This window comes from Rhagoletis pomonella, unplaced genomic scaffold (genome assembly GCF_013731165.1).
Source record: "Rhagoletis pomonella isolate Grant_MI unplaced genomic scaffold, Rhpom_1.0 Rhpom_scaffold_00004, whole genome shotgun sequence".
Classification (NCBI taxonomy): Eukaryota; Metazoa; Arthropoda; class Insecta; order Diptera; family Tephritidae; genus Rhagoletis; species Rhagoletis pomonella.
The window spans coordinates 20580880-20604063 of NW_023458558.1; the positions used below are offsets into that span (position 1 = coordinate 20580880).

General features: G+C 35.3%; 2 protein-coding genes across 4 annotated transcripts in view; both read left to right on the top strand.

The window, feature by feature from the left end:
- LOC118737189 (contactin) overlaps window positions 1-9848 on the top strand; it is a 12090-nt gene extending 2242 nt beyond the window's left edge. For all 3 annotated transcript variants that reach the window (XM_036467539.1, XM_036467540.1, XM_036467538.1), the window contains 9 exons: window positions 2706-3698; window positions 3749-4626; window positions 5592-6396; window positions 6464-6630; window positions 7615-8487; window positions 8555-8723; window positions 8825-8958; window positions 9031-9214; window positions 9279-9848. In XM_036467539.1, the coding sequence (XP_036323432.1) occupies window positions 2843-3698; window positions 3749-4626; window positions 5592-6396; window positions 6464-6630; window positions 7615-8487; window positions 8555-8723; window positions 8825-8958; window positions 9031-9214; window positions 9279-9385 (4173 nt within the window). In that variant the 5' untranslated portion in view covers window positions 2706-2842 and the 3' untranslated portion in view covers window positions 9386-9848. The remainder of the gene's footprint in view (window positions 1-2705; window positions 3699-3748; window positions 4627-5591; window positions 6397-6463; window positions 6631-7614; window positions 8488-8554; window positions 8724-8824; window positions 8959-9030; window positions 9215-9278) is intronic.
- Window positions 9849-14223: 4375 nt separating this feature from the next.
- LOC118737190 (E3 ubiquitin-protein ligase MARCHF5) lies at window positions 14224-16739 on the top strand. Its single transcript, XM_036467541.1, has 4 exons — window positions 14224-14350; window positions 14439-15328; window positions 15388-15584; window positions 16082-16739. The coding sequence occupies exons 2-4, from the start codon at window positions 14717-14719 to the stop codon at window positions 16545-16547; spliced, it is 1275 nt and encodes a 424-aa protein (XP_036323434.1). The 5' UTR covers window positions 14224-14350; window positions 14439-14716; the 3' UTR covers window positions 16548-16739.
- Window positions 16740-23184: the final 6445 nt, after the last annotated feature.

Sequence of the window (23184 nt, forward strand, 5' to 3'; positions counted from 1 at the left end):
TAGAAAAAGTCGAGCAATCAAATATCAGCGTATATCAAATAAACTCTAACACTTACTTGTGAAACGCATATGTGTAACTCGAAGTGACTTCGAGTAGCTTGTGGAACGAACCTATTATAGCAATTGCCTCGATATTGTGGTCACAATTTCATTTAGATTAAAATAGTTGTGTTTGGAATTTATAAGTCCAGTGTATAGTACAATTAAATTTTTCATTCCAGAAAATAGTAAATATATTCCTTTTGTCTTTTGCTTCTTATTAATAAGATGCAATAATATAAAAAAATAGAAAAACATAGTTCGAAATAGCCTTTGCTTAAAACAAAAAACAATTCCACATCTTTTATTGAGTCAGGCGTTGATTTTTATGAGTTGTGCTCGTTGTCGTTTAGTAATACTCCTGTGTACCATCTCACAACACAAAACTAAAAAATTAAATATATTCTGCATTAAATGTGCATTAAGATAAATTTGCCAGTTTGGCACATTTTTATTATTTTTTATTTTACCGCTGCCGCTGTAACCGCGTGAGAGGTTTTCGTTCCCTTCATATGTGTCTACCACTACCTATAGATAATTAATTTGAAGTTTTTGGTTGTCCGAGTCGCTGAGATAAGTTCTGGGATGATGAAAATAAATCACGATTCATCCATACTATAAATATATATTTTATCTTAAAACTGAAATTTGAAAGAGTTTTTTTTCTGATATAAGCATTCAACCACCTTAATATAATGAAATTAAAAAATACTTAAAAATAAAAAATAAGTAACGAAAAACAAAAACAAATGAAATATAAAAGCGAAATCTAAATTCGTAATTGGTAAAAAATAAAAATAAATAAAAAAATGGAAAATACAAAGAAAAATAAAAAAATGAAGCCTGAATTTGTAATTGGTAAAAAAACAAAAATTTATAATAAAAACAAAAACAAAAGTAAAGAAAACTACAAAAAGAAGCTAAGTATAAGTTCGTAATTCGTAATAAAAAAATGTTAAATAAAAAAAAATAAAACATTTAAGTTTACAATCGTAATTAGTAAAAAACTATAAATATAAAAACAAAAACAAAAAATTTAAAATACCAAAATATTAAAAAAGCGAAGTTTAAATTCGTAGTCTACCCTCCCGGTGATGGTTGCTAGTAAAAATTTATCCGGTAAAAATCCAGTAAAACTTGCAAGTTCAGCTGTCATTTTTGCTCTCTCAATTTCCCCTCTTTTGCTAGTTTCTTGCAAGTTTTTGCGTACGAAAACTACATCCAGTAAAAAACCAGTAAAAATAGTACTGGATTTACTGGATAGTGCGTACGCGAACAGGGCTAATATTTACGTGAGCTGGAATGATTTGAAAATGGAGTTTTTTAAGAATAGAAATATTTTCTTAAGTGATTTTTTTAAAAAACTTAAATCAGATGACAAAACAGTTTAAGCTTAAACAATCTGCAAAAAAAATATTAAACAATTTTTTCAACGGCATCCATAATAATGCGACTTTTGATGCTGTTTTTTATTTTTTTTTTTTCAAAGACTAAACTACAAAACTACTAGAGTTAATTCACTTAAAATCAAAGATTGCAATAAAAACTTAAGAGAAGATTAGAATATTATAAATTTTTGGATAAAGGGCATGGCGCCGCCCGCTTATGACCACAAATGTGTATCTCGGTAACCGATTTATCAATTTCTACCAAACTGGGTGCACTTAATAACCTTGGTACGGAAAAGCAATTTGTTGAAAATTATTGAGATCGGACTAAAATTACACCCGCTTCCCATATAACGGTAAATTTCAGAAATTCTAAAACGCCGATATATCAATAACTGAGGACGCTAATTTACTCCAAGCTAATAGTTACAACAATCTCTTAACAATACATAAGACTGCTATAGACTTTTAGGAATTGAGCGTGGTACCGTCCATTTTCTTACAAAATTATATCGCGGTAACCACTTTTTCGATTTGTACCTAACTTGATTCAATTATATCATTAAGTCTAACTCTGCATATTATCGAAAACGTTTGAATTCGGGTAAACATCCCTTCATGCAAAGGTAGTTTAGAGAAAGTTGAAACGACGATACAAAGGCCCTAACTAGCAAATTTTCTATTTTAAAGGAGAAGCAAAAAACATAACAGATCAATCAGAAACTGCAAATAAGGCTTGTTAAAAAGTGGCATAACTCCGTTGTTTTTGGTACTAACACTTTAAAGATTTTAGTAAAGGTGTATTTTTTATATTATTTATTTATTTGTTGTATTAAATTTATAATAATATATATATTATATTATATTATATTTTTATATATCCTCCCAAAATATGTGAAAAACGCAGTTTCGAAAAAGTGTTGGTTAGTGCCTTTGTGAATTAAGGTAACGATGTAGGGCAATAATAAATCTCCCCAAAGAGAGGGTAAGGATAAGGACAGGTTTTCTGAAGGGTCACTGCAGTGAGCGAGTGCGAGGCAGTTGCGAGGATACGGTAGAGGCACCTAGGCAAGTGGACACCTCCTCAAATTTCTGGGTTCTCTGGGATTAGATAAACGGTTGAGGGCACAATAGATCCTTTGGTCGCAGTGCATACCTCTACTTAATCTATCTATCTAAGGTAACGATGTGTAGATATGTGAAAGTTAGATTTCGGAAAATATGTTTAACTATATACATACTTATCTCATGTTTTTATGATCTTTATTTTATTTTTAGGGAGATTGCTAGCCTCACAACGTGCTGAATATTAAATGCCACATTTCCAACCAAAAATGTACCATTGAGCTACCAGAAGTATTGAATTAATATATACAATTCGTCGGTCCTAAGTTCCCTGATAATATTCAGTGGAAATGGAAGTTTTGGCTTATTTTTCGATCCTTCTTCTAATATTAGGATATAGCGACGCTAATGCTAACGCCGAAGCACAAGTGTCTAACGATCCACAAACATATCAGCCATCATATAATAAGGATTATCAACCACGATATAATCCCCTTTATACGAATAATCAACAGCCACCCACTTCCCAATATGAAAATCCACTAATACAATCTCAACTCGACCAACAGAACTCCCAACAGGGTGGTGGAGGCTTACTTGTCGGTCCGCAAAATCAAAACAACTTTTATGACCAATCATCGAACGCTTTGGGCAGTGGTACCTATAGTGGCGCCGGTGGAGGTATAAGTAATTATGATCCCTTCAATCGTGGCATTTCATCTACGGGATTTGAGTATTCGGATATTAATAATGAAGAGCAGAATTTCTGCCCTGAGCATTGGATATCGTTCCGCCAAACCTGCTATAGATTTATTCGTTCACCAAAACGCAATTGGCTAGAAGCGAAAAAGATCTGTAAAGCTTATAATGCAGAACTCCTAAATGTGGACAGCGTTGAAAAACATTCCTTCATTCTAAAGCAATTAATAATACAGAATCAAAAGCAAAATCGCTTCTGGATATCCGCGCGACAAACTGGTCCCAATAGCTGGGCAAATGATGATAACTCTCCTTTCCTCGTGTTGGAAGATTCATTCGCATTCGATGAAAATCAAGCACTTGAAAACGAAAACTTACATGACAATCGATTCCTAGTGCAAAGTATGTATCAGAACGAGTACAATCGTAATAATCAGAATCAGTACTATAATACGGTACCAGGCTCGATAAGCAATCGAAATCAAAACAATTTGCGCGGGTTTATTGGTAAGTATATTTCTGCCCAAAAGTGTAATCCTACCTAACCATTCTTACAGGACCGAATCAGTACGGTGATAACCCCTTTACAAGAGATCGTGTTGTTTATGGCTTCTCGAAGAAGCGCGACCGATGGATGTTTATGCCCGCATATGACATCGAGTTAAACTTGTTCATTTGTGAATCTAGAGTTCTCTACAATCCAGAAAATATAAATCTGAAATTGGACGACAAACGCCCATTTCACTATGGCTTAGACATTCGGGATTTTGAGAAAATTCCACGCGGGCCTTATTTTGTGAAGCAACCCAACGATACCACATTTGATACTAGCAAGAATCGTCTCATAAATGATGTTACACTGAGTTGTTTAGCAGGTGGATTTCCCACGCCCACTTATCGCTGGTATCGTGAAGTTTATGTTAACGATACACTCGAGTATAAGAATATCGATCCGCTAACCAATGATCGTTACACAATTTCTGGTGGAAATCTCATAATTTATGACCCAAAACAGGCACTGGATCAAGGAGCATACCATTGCGTGGCAGAGAACAAATTTGGGCGCATTCGTTCAGAGAGTGCGCATTTGAACTTTGGATTTATTATGGAGTTTAATCTTAAACGTTCAGCTGAAACTGCCGATATGAATTGGGGAAAATCTATATTCTGTGATCCACCACAACATTATCCAGAGGTTAAATATTACTGGGCGCGTGATTTTTTTCCAAATTTCGTTCAAGAAGATCAACGTGTTTTTGTATCTAATGATGGTGCCCTATACTTTTCATCTATTGAGATTGTCGATCGTGCAAACTATTCGTGCAGCGTTCAGACTTCAGCTTCCGATACAGGCCGTAACGGTCCATTTTTCCCACTAAGAGTTGTGCCGAACAGCAACTATCAGACATTGATTTTCGCAAACACATTCCCTAAGGTAAGTTTAAAGCAAAGTTCAATCAATGTAAAATAACGGCAATATCCAAAATTTGTCACCAGAGATAGATAATAGGTCCTTCACTTGAGTTTCAGCATCATTCTGCATTGCGGGGTGTCATTAGAGCCCCCTTGCCTTACTTTGTACTGCGAGCGTCCGCTATATTCATATGGTTGGAGATACGTACTACCACTCCGTAAGCCCTGAGTTCGATCCCTAGTCCTGGCAACATCTAAAATTAGAAAAAGTTTTCTCTGATGAGCGTTCATTCTCGGTATCTTGTATGTTTAAAAAAGCTTATCATAAAACAATTTGCCGATCGAAAGCGGCTTCAATTAGGCAGTAGGTCCTTCCATTTGTGATATAACATTAAGATGCGCACCACAGATTAGGGGAGAAGCTTGGCAAAAACTAGCTGGGAGCGGAAGCCCCAATGTTCCAATGACAGCCGCGACTACGTAATCGGATCGACCGAGATTTATATATGGACAAGGACTGACATTCCCCAAAACTCTTTTTTAAAATTTTTATGCTATCACATTATGGAATCAGAACAGGATGATAATCAGCCTCATTGTGTAAGTCGTAAATTAGGCTAAATTGTACGACTCGACAAGAGTAGCATTATCTATTGTCGTACTGAAATAAGTAAACAACCAAAATCGTCGAAAAATATACAATGCTGCCAAGTTTTTCCGTTTTAATATACTAGTCGAGTGGAAATTTTAGGCAATGAGGTGAGATTTTCGATAGATTCGACTCTTGAAAAACGACTTGCATTCGACACGACTCTCGCAATGAGGGTGAATAGGCTAAGCGATATAGCGATGGACGCCTTTAACTTTAGCTACTCCCGGGAACTTGGAAAGAGGTATTTTTTTTATTTGGAGCTGGGAGGGAACCATATATGTCTAGGTCCAATATTTCATATTTATGACTTTATTTCATCAAATAAATATTTTAAGGTATTCCCCGAAGCACCTATCGCTGGTGATGAAATTCGTCTCGAATGTGTCGGCTTCGGATATCCGATTCCATCGTATAATTGGACGAGACGTGGTCAACCCTTACAGCGAAATGCATACACAACAAGCAACAATCGTGTGCTAATCATTGAAAACGCGACCATAAATGATAGTGGCGAGTATGAATGCACTATTTCAAATCCACGTAAAACGATCCATAAGTCGATCCAAATAAATATTCAAATGAAACCACAGTTTACAATTCCAATGAAAGATAAAATTAAGGATTATAATGGCGATGTGACATTTATTTGCGAATCGTTCGCCATACCAGATGTCAATTATACGTGGTATAAAAATGCCGAACGCTTAGATCCTGAACGGATAGATAAAGATCGGTATATTATACAGGACAACGTCCTTACCATAAAGTATTTAGAGGCGGAAAAGGATAACGGAATGTATCAGTGTGGTGCTACGAATCAATTAAAGACTGCGTTTTCATCTGCACAACTACGTGTTCTTTCGATGAAACCGTCATTCAAGAAAAGACCACTAGAATCTGAAATTTATGCTGTACAAAATGGCAATACGACCATCGTTTGTGATCCTGAGGCGGCCCCTCGACCCAAATTTCAGTGGAAGAAGGATGGCCAGCTTATTGGGGCTGGTGGACATAGACGCATATTACCAAGTGGCACATTGATAATTTCACCTACGTCACGTGACGATGAGGGTATATACACATGCGTTGCCACAAATAAAGCAGGCACTGATGAGTCACGCGCACGAGTAATCGTATTGCGTAAGCATATAAAATTTTATGAACATAAATCCTGTTTTTTATTTTTATTTTTATTTTTTAACTGAAGAGGAACTGCGCTTTATACAGACACCACCACTACGTATTACCACACAAGAACACGATCTAATATTCCTACAGTGCGATGCAACTTACGATGAGTTGCTTGATATTGCATTCATTTGGAAGCGAAATGGAGAAGTACTGCGCAACAATCACGATGGCACAGAACGAATTGTAAGCCTATTTAGATACATACATATACGTATGTAGTACATATCATATCTTTGCTGCAAGAGTGTCATAATTAAAAAAAAAAAACAGTTAAGTAAGCAGCAATGACCGCCACCTCTTCTTTTGTGTTGTGTAAACATTTCATGCAAGATTTCAGGCACATTTTAAAGATGTTTTTGCTGACTACGAATGCCTATATATAAAGTTTCCATCAGCTCGGTGTTTTTGCATTATTTTTGTTGCTCTAGCAAAAAAAAAAAACAAAAGATGACAGAACCTTCCACTTAGACTTAAATTAAAATACCATTCCTGCACCTTGACGTGATGGTTACTTATAGGCACTTGTGGAACCGCAAAAACTGATTTTGGCCAAGTTTAAGTACCTACTGCAATTAAACAGAAGGTGATAGAACCTTCCACTTGGCTTAAATTAAGGCTTGAGCTATCGACTACAATTCCCGTAAAATACCATCCCTGTACCTTGACCCTAAAGCCACTTAGGGCCAGTTTTCCAGTGCACGGCTGTGGTTTAAACTTAGTTTAAACGCCCAAGCTGGTCGGTTTAAACTAAGAGTAGTCAAAAAATGAAAAGCAAAAACTTATTTTGGCAAACATTTTTTTTGCAATAGCACAAATTTCAAGTATTTTTTATTGTTCAATAAATGGCTATAAAAGCTTAAACAGACGACAGCGTTGACCCGGATAAACTCGGACTTAATCAACTGCAGTTAATTCCCGAGTTGATCCGGATCAACACTGCCGTCTGTTTATGCTTTTAGTGACCATCAGGTCCAGGTGCAGGGATAGTGTTCTCAGGAACAGTAGTCGAGAGTTCTAGCTTTAATCTAAACCTAAATGGAAGGTTCTATCAAATTTTCTGTCTTTGTGATTATGACACTCTAGCAGTCAAGTCAGAATATGTTTGTATACATACATGCATAAGTACATATGTTTGCAAGCTGTATTTAATTCGAATTTTTTTATTAGATAATTGATCGGAATCGGCTTACTGTACATAATGTCACACTGCTCGATGGTGGAGACTATGAGTGCGTTGTAAAATCTTCTGTGAATGAGATCTCATCCAAAACTTTAGTAGTCATTGAAGGTGCACCTGGCGCACCTGGTGGTGTACAAGTTGTTGAAATTGGAAAAACAAAAGCAATAATTGAATGGGTGGATGGCGCCAACAATGGGCGACCGATACGTTACTATAACATACTAGGCCGCACCAACTGGAATCGGACATGGGTGAATGCATCCACACATGTTCGTGGTCGTGAGATAGATCGATATACTGGTCGTCAACAGGCCGAAGTTTCAAATCTAATACCCTGGTGCTCTTACGAATTCAGCGTAGCTGCTGTCAATGACCTGGGCATTGGCATTCCATCTGCTCCATCACCAATATACAGCACGTACGAAGATAAGCCGTATATTTCGCCGCGTAACGTTGGTGGAGGCGGTGGTAAAATTGGTGATTTGACAATTACGTGGGATCCTCTATTGCCACAAGAACAGCATAGCCATGGTATTCATTATAAAGTGTTCTGGAAACTAAAGGGCACACTAGAATGGGCGTCAGAGGAATTGAAAACGCTGCATAATGATGGCGTAGCGGTCGTCAATATACCGCTTAATAACTATTATACCGAGTATGAGGTGAAAGTCCAGGCCATTAACAATATTGGTAAGGGGCCTGAGAGTGAGCCGGTAGTTATATATTCCGCAGAAGATATGCCGCAAGTGGCACCGCAAAAACCATTTGCCACACCATATAACTCTACAGCTTTCAATGTAACTTGGCGACCTATCGAAATGACTCGAGAGAATGTACGCGGTAAACTGATCGGGCACAGGGTAAGTTCAGGCAAAAAGATTTTACTTTATTAAAATTTTTCCAATGCCTTCTTTGCTTTGTGTTTAGTTGAAATATTGGAAAACGACACATGATGAGGAAGATGCTGTCTATTATTTATCACGTACTACCAGAAATTGGGCGCTCATAGTTGGCCTGGAACCCGACACGTATTATTTTGTGAAGGTGATGGCTTATAATGCGGCAGGCGAGGGGCCGGAAAGTGAACGTTTTGAAGGTAAGAATCCAATTCTTGTTTTATTTAATGTATTGAAGTTTGTCCACTTTGCTTTGCAAATACAAGATTTATTAATGAAAAATATATTTTGACATTTACAGAGCGTACCTATCGAAAAGCGCCACAAAAGCCGCCATCTTCCGTTCACGTATATGGTATTAATCCGTCCACAGTGCGCGTCGTATGGCGTTATGTTTCACCAGCACAAGATGAGGAGCCTATCGAAGGCTACAAGGTGCTTTCCTTTTTGCAGAGTCAGAATGTGCAAATTTGAAATGCTTTATTTCTTTCTTTAATTTCTTCTTAGGTACGAGTTTGGGAAACAGATCAAAATATGATAACGGCCAATAACACAATAATACCAGTGGGCGAAAAGTTAGAAGCATTCATCACAAATCTTACACCAGGAAAGAGCTATAACATGCGTGTATTGGCATTCAGTAATGGCGGTGATGGTCGCATGTCAAGTCCTACATTGCGCTTCCAAATGGGTAAGGCTTTTTCAACGGCAATCTCAATAAGTAAAAATAAGAAATAAAAAAATTGTTTGAATAGGTAAAACAACGCGGAATCACGCTAGCCGTCACTACCGCAGTGGCCTTAATACGATACTAATCGTTAGTTTATTGTACCTCGTTTCAACGTACCTCAACAATAAATGAGTGGCGCCACAATGCGAATTTTTCCGGAGGCATTCTGCTTAAATTCCGTCCTTTCTGTATTCGGCGTTTAGTCTACGTGGAACAGCATATTCGAATATGTATTTAAAATTTATAAGCAAATCGATGAAACATTCCTCCAATGAATATCTGACACAAAACGAATGCATTTAACTTTAAGAATATTTTAAGTATATTGTAATTACAAAGCAACGATTCCGTCTATTTATGTACATAAGTATCCATACGACCCCAACCTAGAGTCCGACCGATTCCCAATTTTTGGGAATACAAATTCTTTCAGGAAATTTTTTTTTTTATAAATTTTTATAACAAAAAAAAATTTAAACAAATAACATTACTAAACAAATAATCATTCAAGAATCTATTCACTTATTTATGTACAGTCAGTCAATAAAGTTTAGGTACAGCGAATTTTTTACAATATGGGCAACTATTTTTTAAATATTTAATCTTTTGCTAATTTAAAACAAAAAAAAAACAGGGTTCCAAACCTTGTGTAAAATTAAAGAAAATTCTGCAAAATTTCATTCAAATATTGCACTTTTTATTTACGCTCTGTAGAAAAAAGTTGAGTATGCAGTTTTTTAGTCCACTCAATTTTAATATAACAAAGTACAAGTTTGAGGAAGCTAGGATTTGCCATTGATTTTTGGAAAATTTTTTTGTTGAAGGTGTCGCACATTTTTCCATATGTATAAAAAAATTATCAAACATTATTTTATATGGAGAAAATGAGCGACTCCTTCATAAAGAAAAATTGCTAAAAATAAAATTTGCGCTTTGTTATACTACAATTGAATGAGCGTACTCAACTTTTTCTAAAGAGTGAAATATTTGGATGAAAACTCGCAGAATTTTCTTTACTTTTGCATAAGGTTTGGAACTCTGATTTTTAGGTTTTTGTTGTAGAATTAACCATATTTTTATAAAAAAAAATTTGAGAAAAATCAAATATTTAAAAAATAGTTGCTGGTATTGTAAAAAATTCGCTGTACCTAAACTTTATTGGCTGATTTCCATTTCGTTTATTTAATGTTTCTTATTTTTTTATGAAAGTGTAGCTCGTTATCTAACAAAAACCATGTTAGTGAAAATTTCAAACTTTCTTTAAACATTTTGAGTATGCAGATTTGTAGCCCATGCATTTTATTTTAATGAAGTGCAAATTTTAAATAACTAGGACTTACTATTGATTTTTGGAAATTTTTTTGTGGAAGGTCTTGCGGATTTTCTCCATACAAAAAAATGTTCGAACATACTTTTTTTGCAGGGTACAATAATTATTGTACCATGCTTTGTTTGGAAGAAAAGGCCTGAAGAAAAAATTTTCAAAAATCAACACTTACCTATTTACTTCAAACTTGCACTTTACTATACTAAAATTAAAAAAACTGCGTACTCAAAAAAAATGTGATTAAACAGTTTCAAAGTTTGATGAATTGTTGCTAAAATTGCGGAAAAAGTAAAAGAAAAAAAGAAAAAAGCCGATTCCGATTAATCGGTCGGACTCTACGCAAACCTATCGTACAAGCTTACGTGCTCGTATAAATACTTGACAATTTACTGAATTTCTATCGACTCGAATTGTAGTCCATACATATTTTAAATAAAGTGACCTTATATGCGTAGTTAAGTAAAAAATATTTACATAAAATATCATCAGAGCTTTTTGTAGTTTACCTAATTATACGGTATCGAAGAACTATTATCGTGTAATCAACATTCATTTCTTATACAAAAAATTTTGTCTAAAATAATTTGTAATTTAATAGTTTTACATACTTATATATGTATATGTACAAAATATATGTATTTATCCTGTTTATAAAAGTATTTTAATGTAAAAGTGAATGACGTTCTTTTTCGGACCGATCTAGTTTTTTCAGATCTTCCATAACGCAAACAAGCCGTACGCGTAATATAAATTTCGGGATATTTACCCGTTCTCTTCCACTGGCAAGCAAAATTAAATTCAATACCTGAACCGTGTAATACCCGCGTAACATTTTGTGCTGAACAGCTGATTGTAGTTTAATCCCAACAAACGACAAACAAATATTTCCCCAACCTTAGTTCTCAAGTTGATAAATCTAAGTATGTCGTTTCAATCAAAAAGGTATACGTTATTTTACTATTTCAATTTCAGTATTTCAATGATATGTTTGAGACCAATTGGAGAATCACATTGGAGTTGAAATTGAGAATTAGCATTTTATAAACTTGAGAAACGGCCCTATATTCATACAAAGAAAAATGCCCCATTTGTTGAGAAAGCTATGATCCTCCACTTGAAGTATTGTCGCGAAACAACTTTGGAGATTTGAGAAACACCTTAATCCTTAAGCTGAAATTAGTCGAGAACGCAGAACGTATACTTAAACGCAGTCTGTATACGCAGAATTTTGTCGATTACTGGAGCCCTCAGTGTTTCTTACTACACTGTTGCCACTCATCCAATGCCTTTTCATAAACTTACCCTTTCAACTACAATTTTTCGTGCTATAATAGATTTTAGCTAAATATAAACTACTTAGTTCTCAACAAAAACCTTATTCAATAGTAAATTTCAAATATTTTAAACATAATTTGAATAGGAACTTATATCTTTTTTACCATCTGTAAAACTGACGAAGTGGCAACCATCTAAAGAAGGAGAAATCAGCTGACACGGAAAAATCTAAATTCCGCAGATTTCTGCGCTACGGGCTACAACTACAGAAAAAATCTGCGGTGTTGAGTTTTCATTTACATGGCGCTTTGGTAAGACAGATCGTGTCAGCTGACACGGGTTTACGTACCGGTAGGTTTACGTTCTTGACTAATTTCAGCTTTAGTTTTCAACTTAACCTCAAGTTGAACGTTACGTGCATTACAACCATTTGCATTCATTTCCCATACAATAGACAATTAAGTGACAGTTCACTCCGTTCCGTTACTTCCATTATAACCCAGGCCTAAACCCTAAGTTATACGTATTCATTAGGCATGTTTTTATTCAACCATCGCAAGCAAATAGCTAAATCTTGGTCAAATAAAACGAAATTAGCAGTTGTTTGACTGCAAATAGTGTCAAAGTAAGTTTTTGCCTCTTTCTGATTCGCTGACGGAGAAAATTTCTGATGCTGAATGGCAACGCCTCTTGTTCAATATACAAGCCAAGATAGCTTTTCATAAGCCAATAATATGGGTAAATCTTCCATACAAAATAAGCTAATAGCTTAAATTTCTGGACAAATAAAACACGGCTATTATTAACTCAAGCTCACACACACATTCTCATTTTAAATCCCAAACAACAACAATTGTGAACAATTTCATTTTTTATTTTCAATTTTATATGATTTTAATATGTTTGAGAGAATGGTTTTACCTTCTAAAGCTGATGCGAGATAAACTTTGCAGCTTTGCGTGATATTTATAACTTTGTCAGCAAAGCGCCAGACGCACCACCTTGTAACGGGTGATTTTTTAAGAGCTTGATAACTTTTTTTTTAAAAAAAACGCATAAAATTTGCAAAATCTCATCGGTTCTTTATTTGAAACGTTAGATTGGTCCATGACATTTACTTTTTGAAGATAATTTCATTTAAATGTTGACCGCGGCTGCGTCTTAGGTGGTCCATTCGGAAAGTCCAATTTTGGGCAACTTTTTCGAGCATTTCGGCCGGAATAGCCCGAATTTCTTCGGAAATGTTGTCTTCCAAAGCTGGAATAGTTGCTGGCTTATTTCTGTAGACTTTAGACTTGACGTAGCCCCACAAAAAATAGTCTAAAGGCGTCAAATCGCATGATCTTGGTGGCCAACTTACCGGTCCATTTCTTGAGATGAATTGTTCTCCGAAGTTTTCCCTCAAAATGGCCATAGAATCGCGAGCTGTGTGGCATGTAGCGCCATCTTGTTGAAACCACATGTCAACCAAGTTCAGTTCTTCCATTTTTGGCAACAAAAAGTTTGTTAGCATCGAACGATAGCGATCGCCATTCACCGTAACGTTGCGTCCAACAGCATCTTTGAAAAAATACGGTCCAATGATTCCACCAGCGTACAAACCACACCAAACAGTGCATTTTTCTTCTTCTTCTTCTTCTTCTTCTTCTGGTTGCTCTTCACTCCAAATGCGGCAATTTTGCTTATTTACGAAGCCATTCAACCAGAAATGAGCCTCATTGCTGAACAAAATTTGTCGATAAAAAAGCGGATTTTCTGCCAACTTTTCTAGGGCCCATTCACTGAAAATTCGACGTTGTGGCAGATCGTTCGGCTTCAGTTCTTGCACGAGCTGTATTTTATACGGTTTTACACCAAGATCTTTGCGTAAAATCTTCCATGTGGTCGAATAACACAAACCCAATTGCTGCGAACGGCGACGAATCGACATTTCACGGTCTTCAGCAACACTCTCAGAAACAGACGCAATATTCTCTTCTGTACGCACTGTACGCATTCGTGTGGTTGGTTTAATGTCCAATAAAGTAAACTGAGTGCGAAACTTGGTCACAATCGCATTAATTGTTTGCTCACTTGGTCGATTATGTAGACCATAAATCGGACGTAAAGCGCGAAACACATTTCGAACCGAACACTGATTTTGGTAATAAAATTCAATGATTTGCAAGCGTTGCTCGTTAGTAAGTCTATTCATGATGAAATGTCAAAGCATACTGAGCATCTTTCTCTTTGACACCATGTCTGAAATCCCACGTGATCTGTCAAATACTAATGCATGAAAATCCTAACCTCAAAAAAATCACCCGTTATAAATTCGCCTTGACCACCTTGTATAAATTCGCCTTGTTTTGAGCGAACACGTATATTAATCTGGCAATTCTTTGTGTGTTCGGAGTATTTCTCGATTTCGAATCATTCCCAAATTTTTTGGAACACTTGAATATCTCTAAAATTTCGTCCAAACTTTTCTTATAATTGAGAAGTGTTGGTGGCAGGTAAATTTTACCCTAAAACTATTGATAAACAAGCAAAAAATTAAAGTTTTTAATTGCTGGTATAAACTGTCAATTACATTTGCAATAGTGTTTATATGTGAGAAGTGGCTACGTTGATTCAGCACATAGATACAACTACGAACATATCGGCAGACAAGGGAAGGTGCTGGTCAAGGCAAAAGCCAAGCAGGTATAGAACTAAACCTATTTTTCCACAATATTTTCTGCAAGAAGATATTGCTGAACTAGCGAAATAGACCAGATTGGGTGAAATGTATATACATGTTTAGAGCCGCAATTCGTTTAAACACATTCAGAACTGCATAAAAATACTTCGTCCACGCCCATTTCAAATTGAGAACCGGTATGAATAAGAGTGACCTAAATCAGACTACATCAGACGTAACGGCTGACTCAGCTGGAGCAAATGAGGTGTCATCATCCACTGCTGGCTTAAGCCAAATAGAGCGAAATTCATCAGCTACATCCCTAACACAATTGACGACATTGGCTCAAACTTCTGAAAAGTCGGAAATAAAAAATGAACAGAAACAATCTACACCAGTGGAAGCGCACGCACTATCAGTCGGTGTCGGTCTCGACGCAATAACCGGCGATGCAGCTGGTAATGAAGTAGGCGAACGAAGTTGTTGGATTTGTTTTGCTACGGATGAAGATAATCGTCTGGCGCCGTGGGTGCAACCGTGTAAATGCCGAGGTACCACGAAATGGGTACACCAGAGTTGTTTGTATCGCTGGGTAGACGAGAAGCAAAAGGGAAATGCGATGAGAGCCGTGAGTTGTCAGCAGTGCCAAACAGAATATATTATTGTTTTCCCACATATGGGTAAAGTAGCAAATATATTGGAAGCTTTCGATAATTTAATCAAACGCTTAAGTCCCTTCCTGGCTGCTGGTATATTCGTTGGTTCTTTGTATTGGACAGCTGTAACATATGGAGCTGTCACTTTTCTACAGGTATGAAAAAAACGCAGTCCCAACTAAGCATTTAATTAAGTTATTCCTATAAATTTCAGATTGTCGGACACAAAAAAGGATTGGCTCTGATGGAAAATGGCGATCCCTTAATATTATTAATCGGCTTGCCTGCAATACCAGTAGGCTTAGTGCTTGGTCGCATGATTCGTTGGGAAGACGCCGTTATCCGCTTGATTCGTAACAGAAGAAGTGTTGCGCGAAAATTCCCGCTGATGAACTTCATTATACCTTATCCGTGAGTATTGTAATTCAACTTAATATCGGCGTATGGGGAAACTTACCCTCAAAAAGATTTTCCGTTCTAAATGTATGTATGTACATATCGCTACGTGAGAGGTAGATCGACATATGTATGTATCTCGGCAGCAAGTTCCAAGAACGCGCTATCTCAAAAACTTTTCAAGAACGCCCTATTTTAGAATTAGATTGAAAATCGCCCTATTTCAGATTTTATTGAAAAACACCCTATCATTGAAAATATGTTGAGTTAGGGAGTTTTTGAATCGGCAGCTGAGATAGGACCTTTTTGAATAAAATTCTGAAATGGGGCGTACTTAAAACAAATTCTAAAGAATGGTGAATGTGTTTTTTTTTTATTGGTGAACTTTTAGTAGGACCTACAATTCAATTCAGACTTAAATCGACCTTAGCGCTTATTCCCTTTCAGAAAACATATTTACAAATCTACCTTTAATTACATTAGTATGTTAATTATTTATTTTTTGCTTTTAGCGAGGAAGAAGAGGAACAGTCAGCGCAAAATCCAGCCACACCTACATTGTCGGATCCAGTTTCGGCAACGCGAATATTTTGTGGTGCCCTTATACTTCCAACCATTTCAACTATAGTTGGCCGTTTGTTATTCGAATCCATTGAAAATACCCTGCATCGTACTCTTCTCGGCGGATTGACTTTTATTGCAGTAAAAGGCATATTAAAGATTTACCTTAAGCAACAACAATACACGCGAAAAAAGAAGCGTCGCATCGTCGATTATACGGATGAAAACGTTCGCATATATGTTAATCGCAGTACATCCCGCCACCATGGCGCTGGTTCTGGTGCTGGTGGCGCTGGACCTGGGGCCAGTGGTGGAACAGGTGGTGCTGCGGCGTCTTCCGCTGGTACAAGTACAGATTCTCAAAGAGATGCAAACTTAATACCACAACCGCTAAACGATCGTATTAGCATGGTTTAAATAAGCGTTAAACCAGTTGAGGAAAAATATTTGGTAATTGCCGTTATGGCTCCCACTTAAAATTTGCGGAAACAGCGAAACTTGCTAAATACAGATGTAAAAGATCTTTAAATATCCGCGCAAAATATAATAATTCTGAGCCGCCGTCTGTTCTTATTTTCTATTTCAGCTAACAAAATATTGTTAGAAAAAGCAAATTGATGTATGATACTAATCGCTACAATAATTATAAAAAATCAATTAAATTCAAAAAAACAAAAGCGTTTGTATTTAAATTGAATACAAAATTTATATCATAAAATATACGAGTATAAGTATACAAATGTTCAACGTGGTATTTTTGGTAGCACAGAATACTAAATTTATTCAAGTAAAAATACCGTAAAATTGCAAATGGAACTTTCGAATCCAACTTCATATTCGCTCAATGCACAATTACTCTATATACATAAAAACAAAATCCATTCGGTTAAGTGTGCTTTTGAAAATATACTATTATACGTACATAGCATACGAATATGTATTCGATTAAATTAACATTTATTTATGTATGTATGCACATACATACATATGTACATATGTATGCGGAACGCCAATAGTTAAGAAATAAAAACTTCACCTTGGCAAAAAAAAAAAACAAAACAGAAAAAAATATTATTTGAAAAATATTTATATTTAGGTGAATAGTTTTAGGCATTGTTGGGTGAAATATTTGTTAGCTTTTGATTTCTATAAAACAAATGTAGATTTCATAATTAATTTAAATTTTGGTTTCAGTAAAGAGAGCTAGCACGTTAAATACCAAAAATATTTAGTTTTTATAGACCTTAACAAATACTTATGAACTAGAGGGCTGCATGAATTCATTCAAAACAGCTTGTGAATTATTCATATACAAAACGAATGAATGATTTTGGCCTAAATTTATTTTTTTTTTTTGAGTGAATGCATTATCGTATATATGCCGCGCAAACATATTCTGAGCGCTCAGAATATATGAGTCGGAAAGGAGTCCTAGGTAAGTAAGAAATATGAGTTTCAAAAACAAACATTTTTTTACTCTTATATGAATCTTTTAGGAGTCATATATGATCCAAGTTATGAGCCAGCACTTTGTGCCAGTATAAAAACAATAACGACTAGAAATTTATATCTAAACTTGTTTATACAGATATGAAAAATAATAAGGAAGGAAAAATAAACAAAATTTAGCTGCAGAAACTGCTATTACATGAATGCTGAAATATATGAACATATGTATATATGTATGCGCAGAGGTTTGTATATAAATATCCAACAGTATTTGAAATGAATTCCTTGCTAACATGGCTCTAAAATAAGTTCATTAAGAGAGTTGAAGAATAAAGCCAATAGGAGTCACAGAACAGCATACAAGGAGCTCCGAAAGTAGGCATTTATGAGGCCAATAAGAGTCATTTAAGAGCTTCAAAAAGAGTCGAAAATGAGCCGTATATGAGGCCAATAAGAGTCCAATATGACTCATATTGAGGCTCATTTGATGTATGAATTTAAGCTCATATAGGTCGACCTTCGCAGGAAGGGAAACACCCTCATTTCGGACTCTTAAATGAGCTCATAATGAGCACAAAGGCTCCGAAATGGGACTCTTAAAGACTCATTTATGACTCCAAATGTTTGCTGGGTGTTAGAATTAAAATATTCAAACAAAGAGTGTGTGTGATTCGGTAACAAAGTTCGCTGCGAGTAAATTTTTGACAAGTATGAGGTGAATTTTTGACAAATGTATAGAAAATTTTGACAACTGCAAAGATTGTCGATATGTCTTATTTTTCTTTCCCAAATTAAAGCAAAAACAATAAAATATGAGGAAATGGAGTTTCTGGTGGCAAAACTTAAGAAGTATATACTATATTAAATATTTCTTGAAAATAAATTTATTTTATGTTTTAGAAGCTTTAATTGATTAAAATTCGAAATAAAAAATCGGAAACAACAACAACCAAAAAGGATTAAAATTAAATTGATCAAAAGCTTAAATTGAAGAATTGCAATCAATGGTGCTAGTTGTTTTTATTTTACTTATTTATTTAACTTCAATTTATAGTATTTTTTTCTGCGGTTGTCAAAAATGTATTGCTGTCAAAAAAGATTTCATTTCACACAGCAGATTGGCAAACGGATTTTTTCTATGTAGGCAGCAAAATCCCGCATTTTGAACTTTGACTACTAGATTCAAAACCTAGAGCTCTAGATACTCGGGTATCGAGCAATGTGAGTACCTCGATACTCCCTCTAAACTCGTTCAATGCTCAACTGCTCAAATGTTTGTCCAAAATTTTCGTGCTTTTGAACACTTTCATCAACAAAAGAAAATTGATGTATGTATGTATGTATAAATTGTATTTGTCAGCAGCTACTTTCTAATTAGTGTTAAATAAATTATATTATTATAAATACCAATGTATCGCCATAAAAGTTGGGTGTGGCGTTATGCGTCTAGAGATGGGGCTCGGGTACAATGTAATATATGCAACAACTCTATTAATTGTTCTGGCGGCAACACCACGGTTCTGCAGCGGAATTTCCATAAAATTCATTCGTTATCAAACGATGCAGATATGTAAGTAGCATTCAGTGGAAGCATTCAGTGGCGCGGTGGCATAAGAGCCCTGGCCAAATCATCCGTTGGCAATATGACCACTTCAATTATTTTGTTATTTTCATGTTAGTAAATTATTTAGACAGAATAGTTTTTTTTTTTCAAGCATCCAAAAAGGCGGTCTACGCAATAATATTGCTATATGGCCCTTGAAATTGTCGTATTGGCAATGGGCGATATAGCCAGGACCTTTATCTTCCACCGCAATAAGTAGCTGTCGGGTTTCTTAAATCGACTCTGGTTGCAATTGCATTCCGATTACGAATATAATTTTTTTCAGCCGAGTTAAGTTCAAATCATTGGAATTAACTAAATTAATTATATCAACAAGTATTTACTTCCTTTTTTCATAAAAAAAAATCGCTCGTGTTTACAAATTTTTAAATTTAACGAACTTATTTATTCAAATTATCGTAGACAAAAATGCAACCATGCGCCACAATCAAATGTTTTTTGTGTTTGCAGTTTCTAGCTGGTAAAATTTTGTTTGCTAAATCAAGAAAAATTTTGAGGCTTAGGGCGCTATATTCAGATTTTTGGACCGTGATTATGTTTTTTTCTCGGAGAACACGAATGGATCTAGTAAATCTGAGTATGAGGCATTATTGGTATGGCCAACAGCTAACAAACCTGATATATTCGCACTATTATTGTTCCACAGTGTTATATAAGGGATTGTTTGGGGAATCATATAAGGAATTATACATTACCCAAGTATACGTACATCCAAATTCTTTTTTCAAAGGACTGCAATTTTAAAGATATGATTCAAAAAATTATTTAATAAAATCAGTGCAATGTAGAATAACAATATGGGTACGAATAGGTATTGAAAATGCGCTTTTAATAAATTTTGGAAAACAACAAAGCTGCTGAAGCTGACAGCCTTCCAGCTGAGCTATTCAAGTACGGCGGCGAGAAGCTGATAAGTTGCATGCAACAGCTCTTGTGCAGAATATGATCAGATGAAGGTATGCCCGACGACTGAAATTTAGGAATGATCTGCCCAATCCACAAGAAAGGCGACCCGCTACACGCAACAACTACCTCGGGATCAGCCTTCTAAGCATTGGTTACAAGCAAGGAATGAAACCGAAACCCAAACCGAAACCGCAACCGTTTAAAACCGTTTCGTTTTTCAAAACCGAAACCGAAACCGTAACCGTTATCTTGACCTGAAAAGGAACGATACCGAAACCATTTCAATCACAGGTTTCAATCGGTTTCCAGAAATTTACAAAAATAATAAATACAAATTTCTTTGAAATAAATGATTTATTTAACCAAAATCAGCAACATTTTGCTAAAATTCTTGTTAAGTAGTAAATAAGTATGGCAAGGTAACTTTTCGCAAAAATCTGCTGATGACTTTGTTGTTGTGAATCGATAATCGATTAATTATATTTAAGTAGTTTCTTTCCCGTACGCAATGCGAGATCCCGCGTGTGCCCAAAATAGCCCAGAAATCATTCCTGTACTCAACAAAATGGGTAATAGAGAGCGAAAATTCGAGCGTACTCGATCGCAAGTGTATTCATCTTCCTGCCCGAAACAGCCCGGAATTTTTCTCCGAGTAAAAATGGATAAAGTGTCAAAGTGCATATCTGCTGTATTGTGTTTACATGTTGCCTGCATTTACTTGGTGCTTTTAAGGAAAAGTGAATGGCCTGTTGATGTATTTTTAATCTATGTACTTAAAATCAAATTTGTGAAACCAAAATTCAATTTCCAAGTGTTTGCATTTAATACCATGTTCTGACCGACAACCAAAACATTTTTCCTTAATTTTCTTTTCATTTACAACCTTTAACTTTCATTCTTATTTTGCTTTGGCTAGGCAATTAACAATAAATCCGAAATGGCGTATTAAAGATGATAAAATATGACTTCCTTCGATAAATAATTGAAAAAAACTAGTGAAGATACCGATTGGAATGAGTGGAAAGTGAGTTTTCAAGTAGTTTTCAGCGAAAACTGGTTTTAGTTTAACAGATTTTATATGAACGTAAACACAAGTTTTAGGTCGAAAACCAGTTTTAGCAACGAAAACATGTTTCAGATGTCGGTCAGAACATGGTATAAGTGACAAAAACAAGAACGACGTGAATCAGCTGTTTCTCAACTTGTGGGCACGAAATGTGGGTTTTTGCGTTTCCGTACTTCTGAACTTTGTTCCATTTTTGAAAGAAAATGTTTCTCTTATTCTCTAATTACCAAATCCGGTCCGGATGGTTAGGGAAAGAACCTAGTCTTGATATTATCAGTGAACTGTAATTTTCGATTTTCTTTCCTCAACGTTTAAGACATTGTGATTTAAATAATATCAACAAAACGACTCCCTTATGATTTTTTTAATCTGATGTTGGAGAAGATTATCTGCCTTATCCTGAGTTTCGCCTGAAAAAAAAAGTTCAACCGAAAATTTGTCATCCACCCATAGTAAAACCGTGGAAACCAAAAGTGAAAAGTGACCCGGTTCGGTCAAAATGAAACTCATGCTAAGACCGAATAAGAGCTGCAGAGCCTAACCGATCAGGAACAATCAGAGATAACGGTTATTTAAGGAGTAATTAAATTAAAGTAAAAAATAATTGTTAAAGGGCGATATTTTTAATAAAAGTTGTAACTGTTGCGGTCCCTGAGTTTTTTTATGAGATTCTGCATTCATGTAATTGACATTGTAAAATATGTGGTTTCCGTGTACGCGTAGGTTTTGATATAACATAGAACATCCAAGGTCAATCAAGTCAACCCAATAACTCAAAATGGTAAACTTGCACATTCATGCTTCCGGCAAACGGACGACGATATGCATGTATGTGGCATACAAATTACCTACGAATGCGGGTTATCTTTTAAAATGAATTCGACACATTGAGCATGTTCTGCAAACCTTAGCACAATCAGTAACTGTTTTAAATAAAATTTGTTGTTTTCGTGAAATTACTTATTTAATTTTTTTTGTTTAATTTGACCCTATAAGCATTCGGACTCGTTTTAGAGTCAAAGAAGTCTGAGGATTCTGAGTTGTAAGTCTCTTTATGAGCTCAAAAAAGAGTCAGAAAAGAGAATATTTCCCTTCTTAGAAGGACACGCTAATAAGAGGGGTTAGGAGTCTTAAAATAAATATTCTTTAAAATTCTGATTATTAATAAACTTTTACTTCTATGTGAACTTTGTTTCTTTTGTTCAACTCAGAATTTATGACATCAAAAGGATCCGAAATGTGTCAAACTGGGTGACTGGTCTCAGAATCATATTTATTTCAAAAAAAAAGACTCAGCTTACTTATAAATTCTGAGCACTCAGAAATTTTTTAAAGCAAATAAACCGAACCTCCGCAGGCAGATCTGCGGGCAAAAGCCAGTACATACAAACATATATGTACATATAAGCAATTGCTTAGTTTTTATTCCTTGGGCGCAATAATTGATTGTATTTGAATTTCAGCCCTGTTTTAATGAACAAATTTCAATATAAATGATGAGAAGATGAGATGATCTCCGAAACAACAGCTATAACTTCTACCATTGTAAGTTAGTGTTTCATAAAAACTGGCCTGAAGCCAAATACAAATACTGATTAAAATTACGTAAATACATATAAACTAATATACAGTGCGTAATGTATACATACATGCATATACATATCTATGTATTATCATGCAATTTTCCATGATCGTTTTTACTATAATTGTTACTGTTACCGTTGTTTGCTTAAGTGTTTCAGATAATAAAAATGAGAATAATACATATCGAGCCCTAACCGCCAAAATAACGTAAGCGACATTTTTTTCAAAATTTTCTTTTTGATGCAGAAATGCATCTACATGCTCTAGGAATATATCTGCATCAAAAAGAAAATTTTGTAAAAAATGTCGCTTACGTTATTTTGGCGGTTAGGGCTCGATATATTGTACAATATCAATAAGCACAAATGAAAGAATAAAAAAAAAAAAATATAACAAATAAAAAAAAACTGCAGCTGAACAATATA

Excerpts from the sequence above, each read along its gene's own strand:
- LOC118737190 (XM_036467541.1), top strand. The coding sequence starts at position 14,717 with ATGAATAAGAGTGACCTAAATCAGACTACATCAGACGTAACGGCTGAC. Across the intron at positions 15,329-15,387 it reads GAGCTGTCACTTTTCTACAG|ATTGTCGGACACAAAAAAGG; the intron begins GTATGAAAAAAA and ends TATAAATTTCAG. Across the intron at positions 15,585-16,081 it reads AACTTCATTATACCTTATCC|CGAGGAAGAAGAGGAACAGT; the intron begins GTGAGTATTGTA and ends TTTTGCTTTTAG.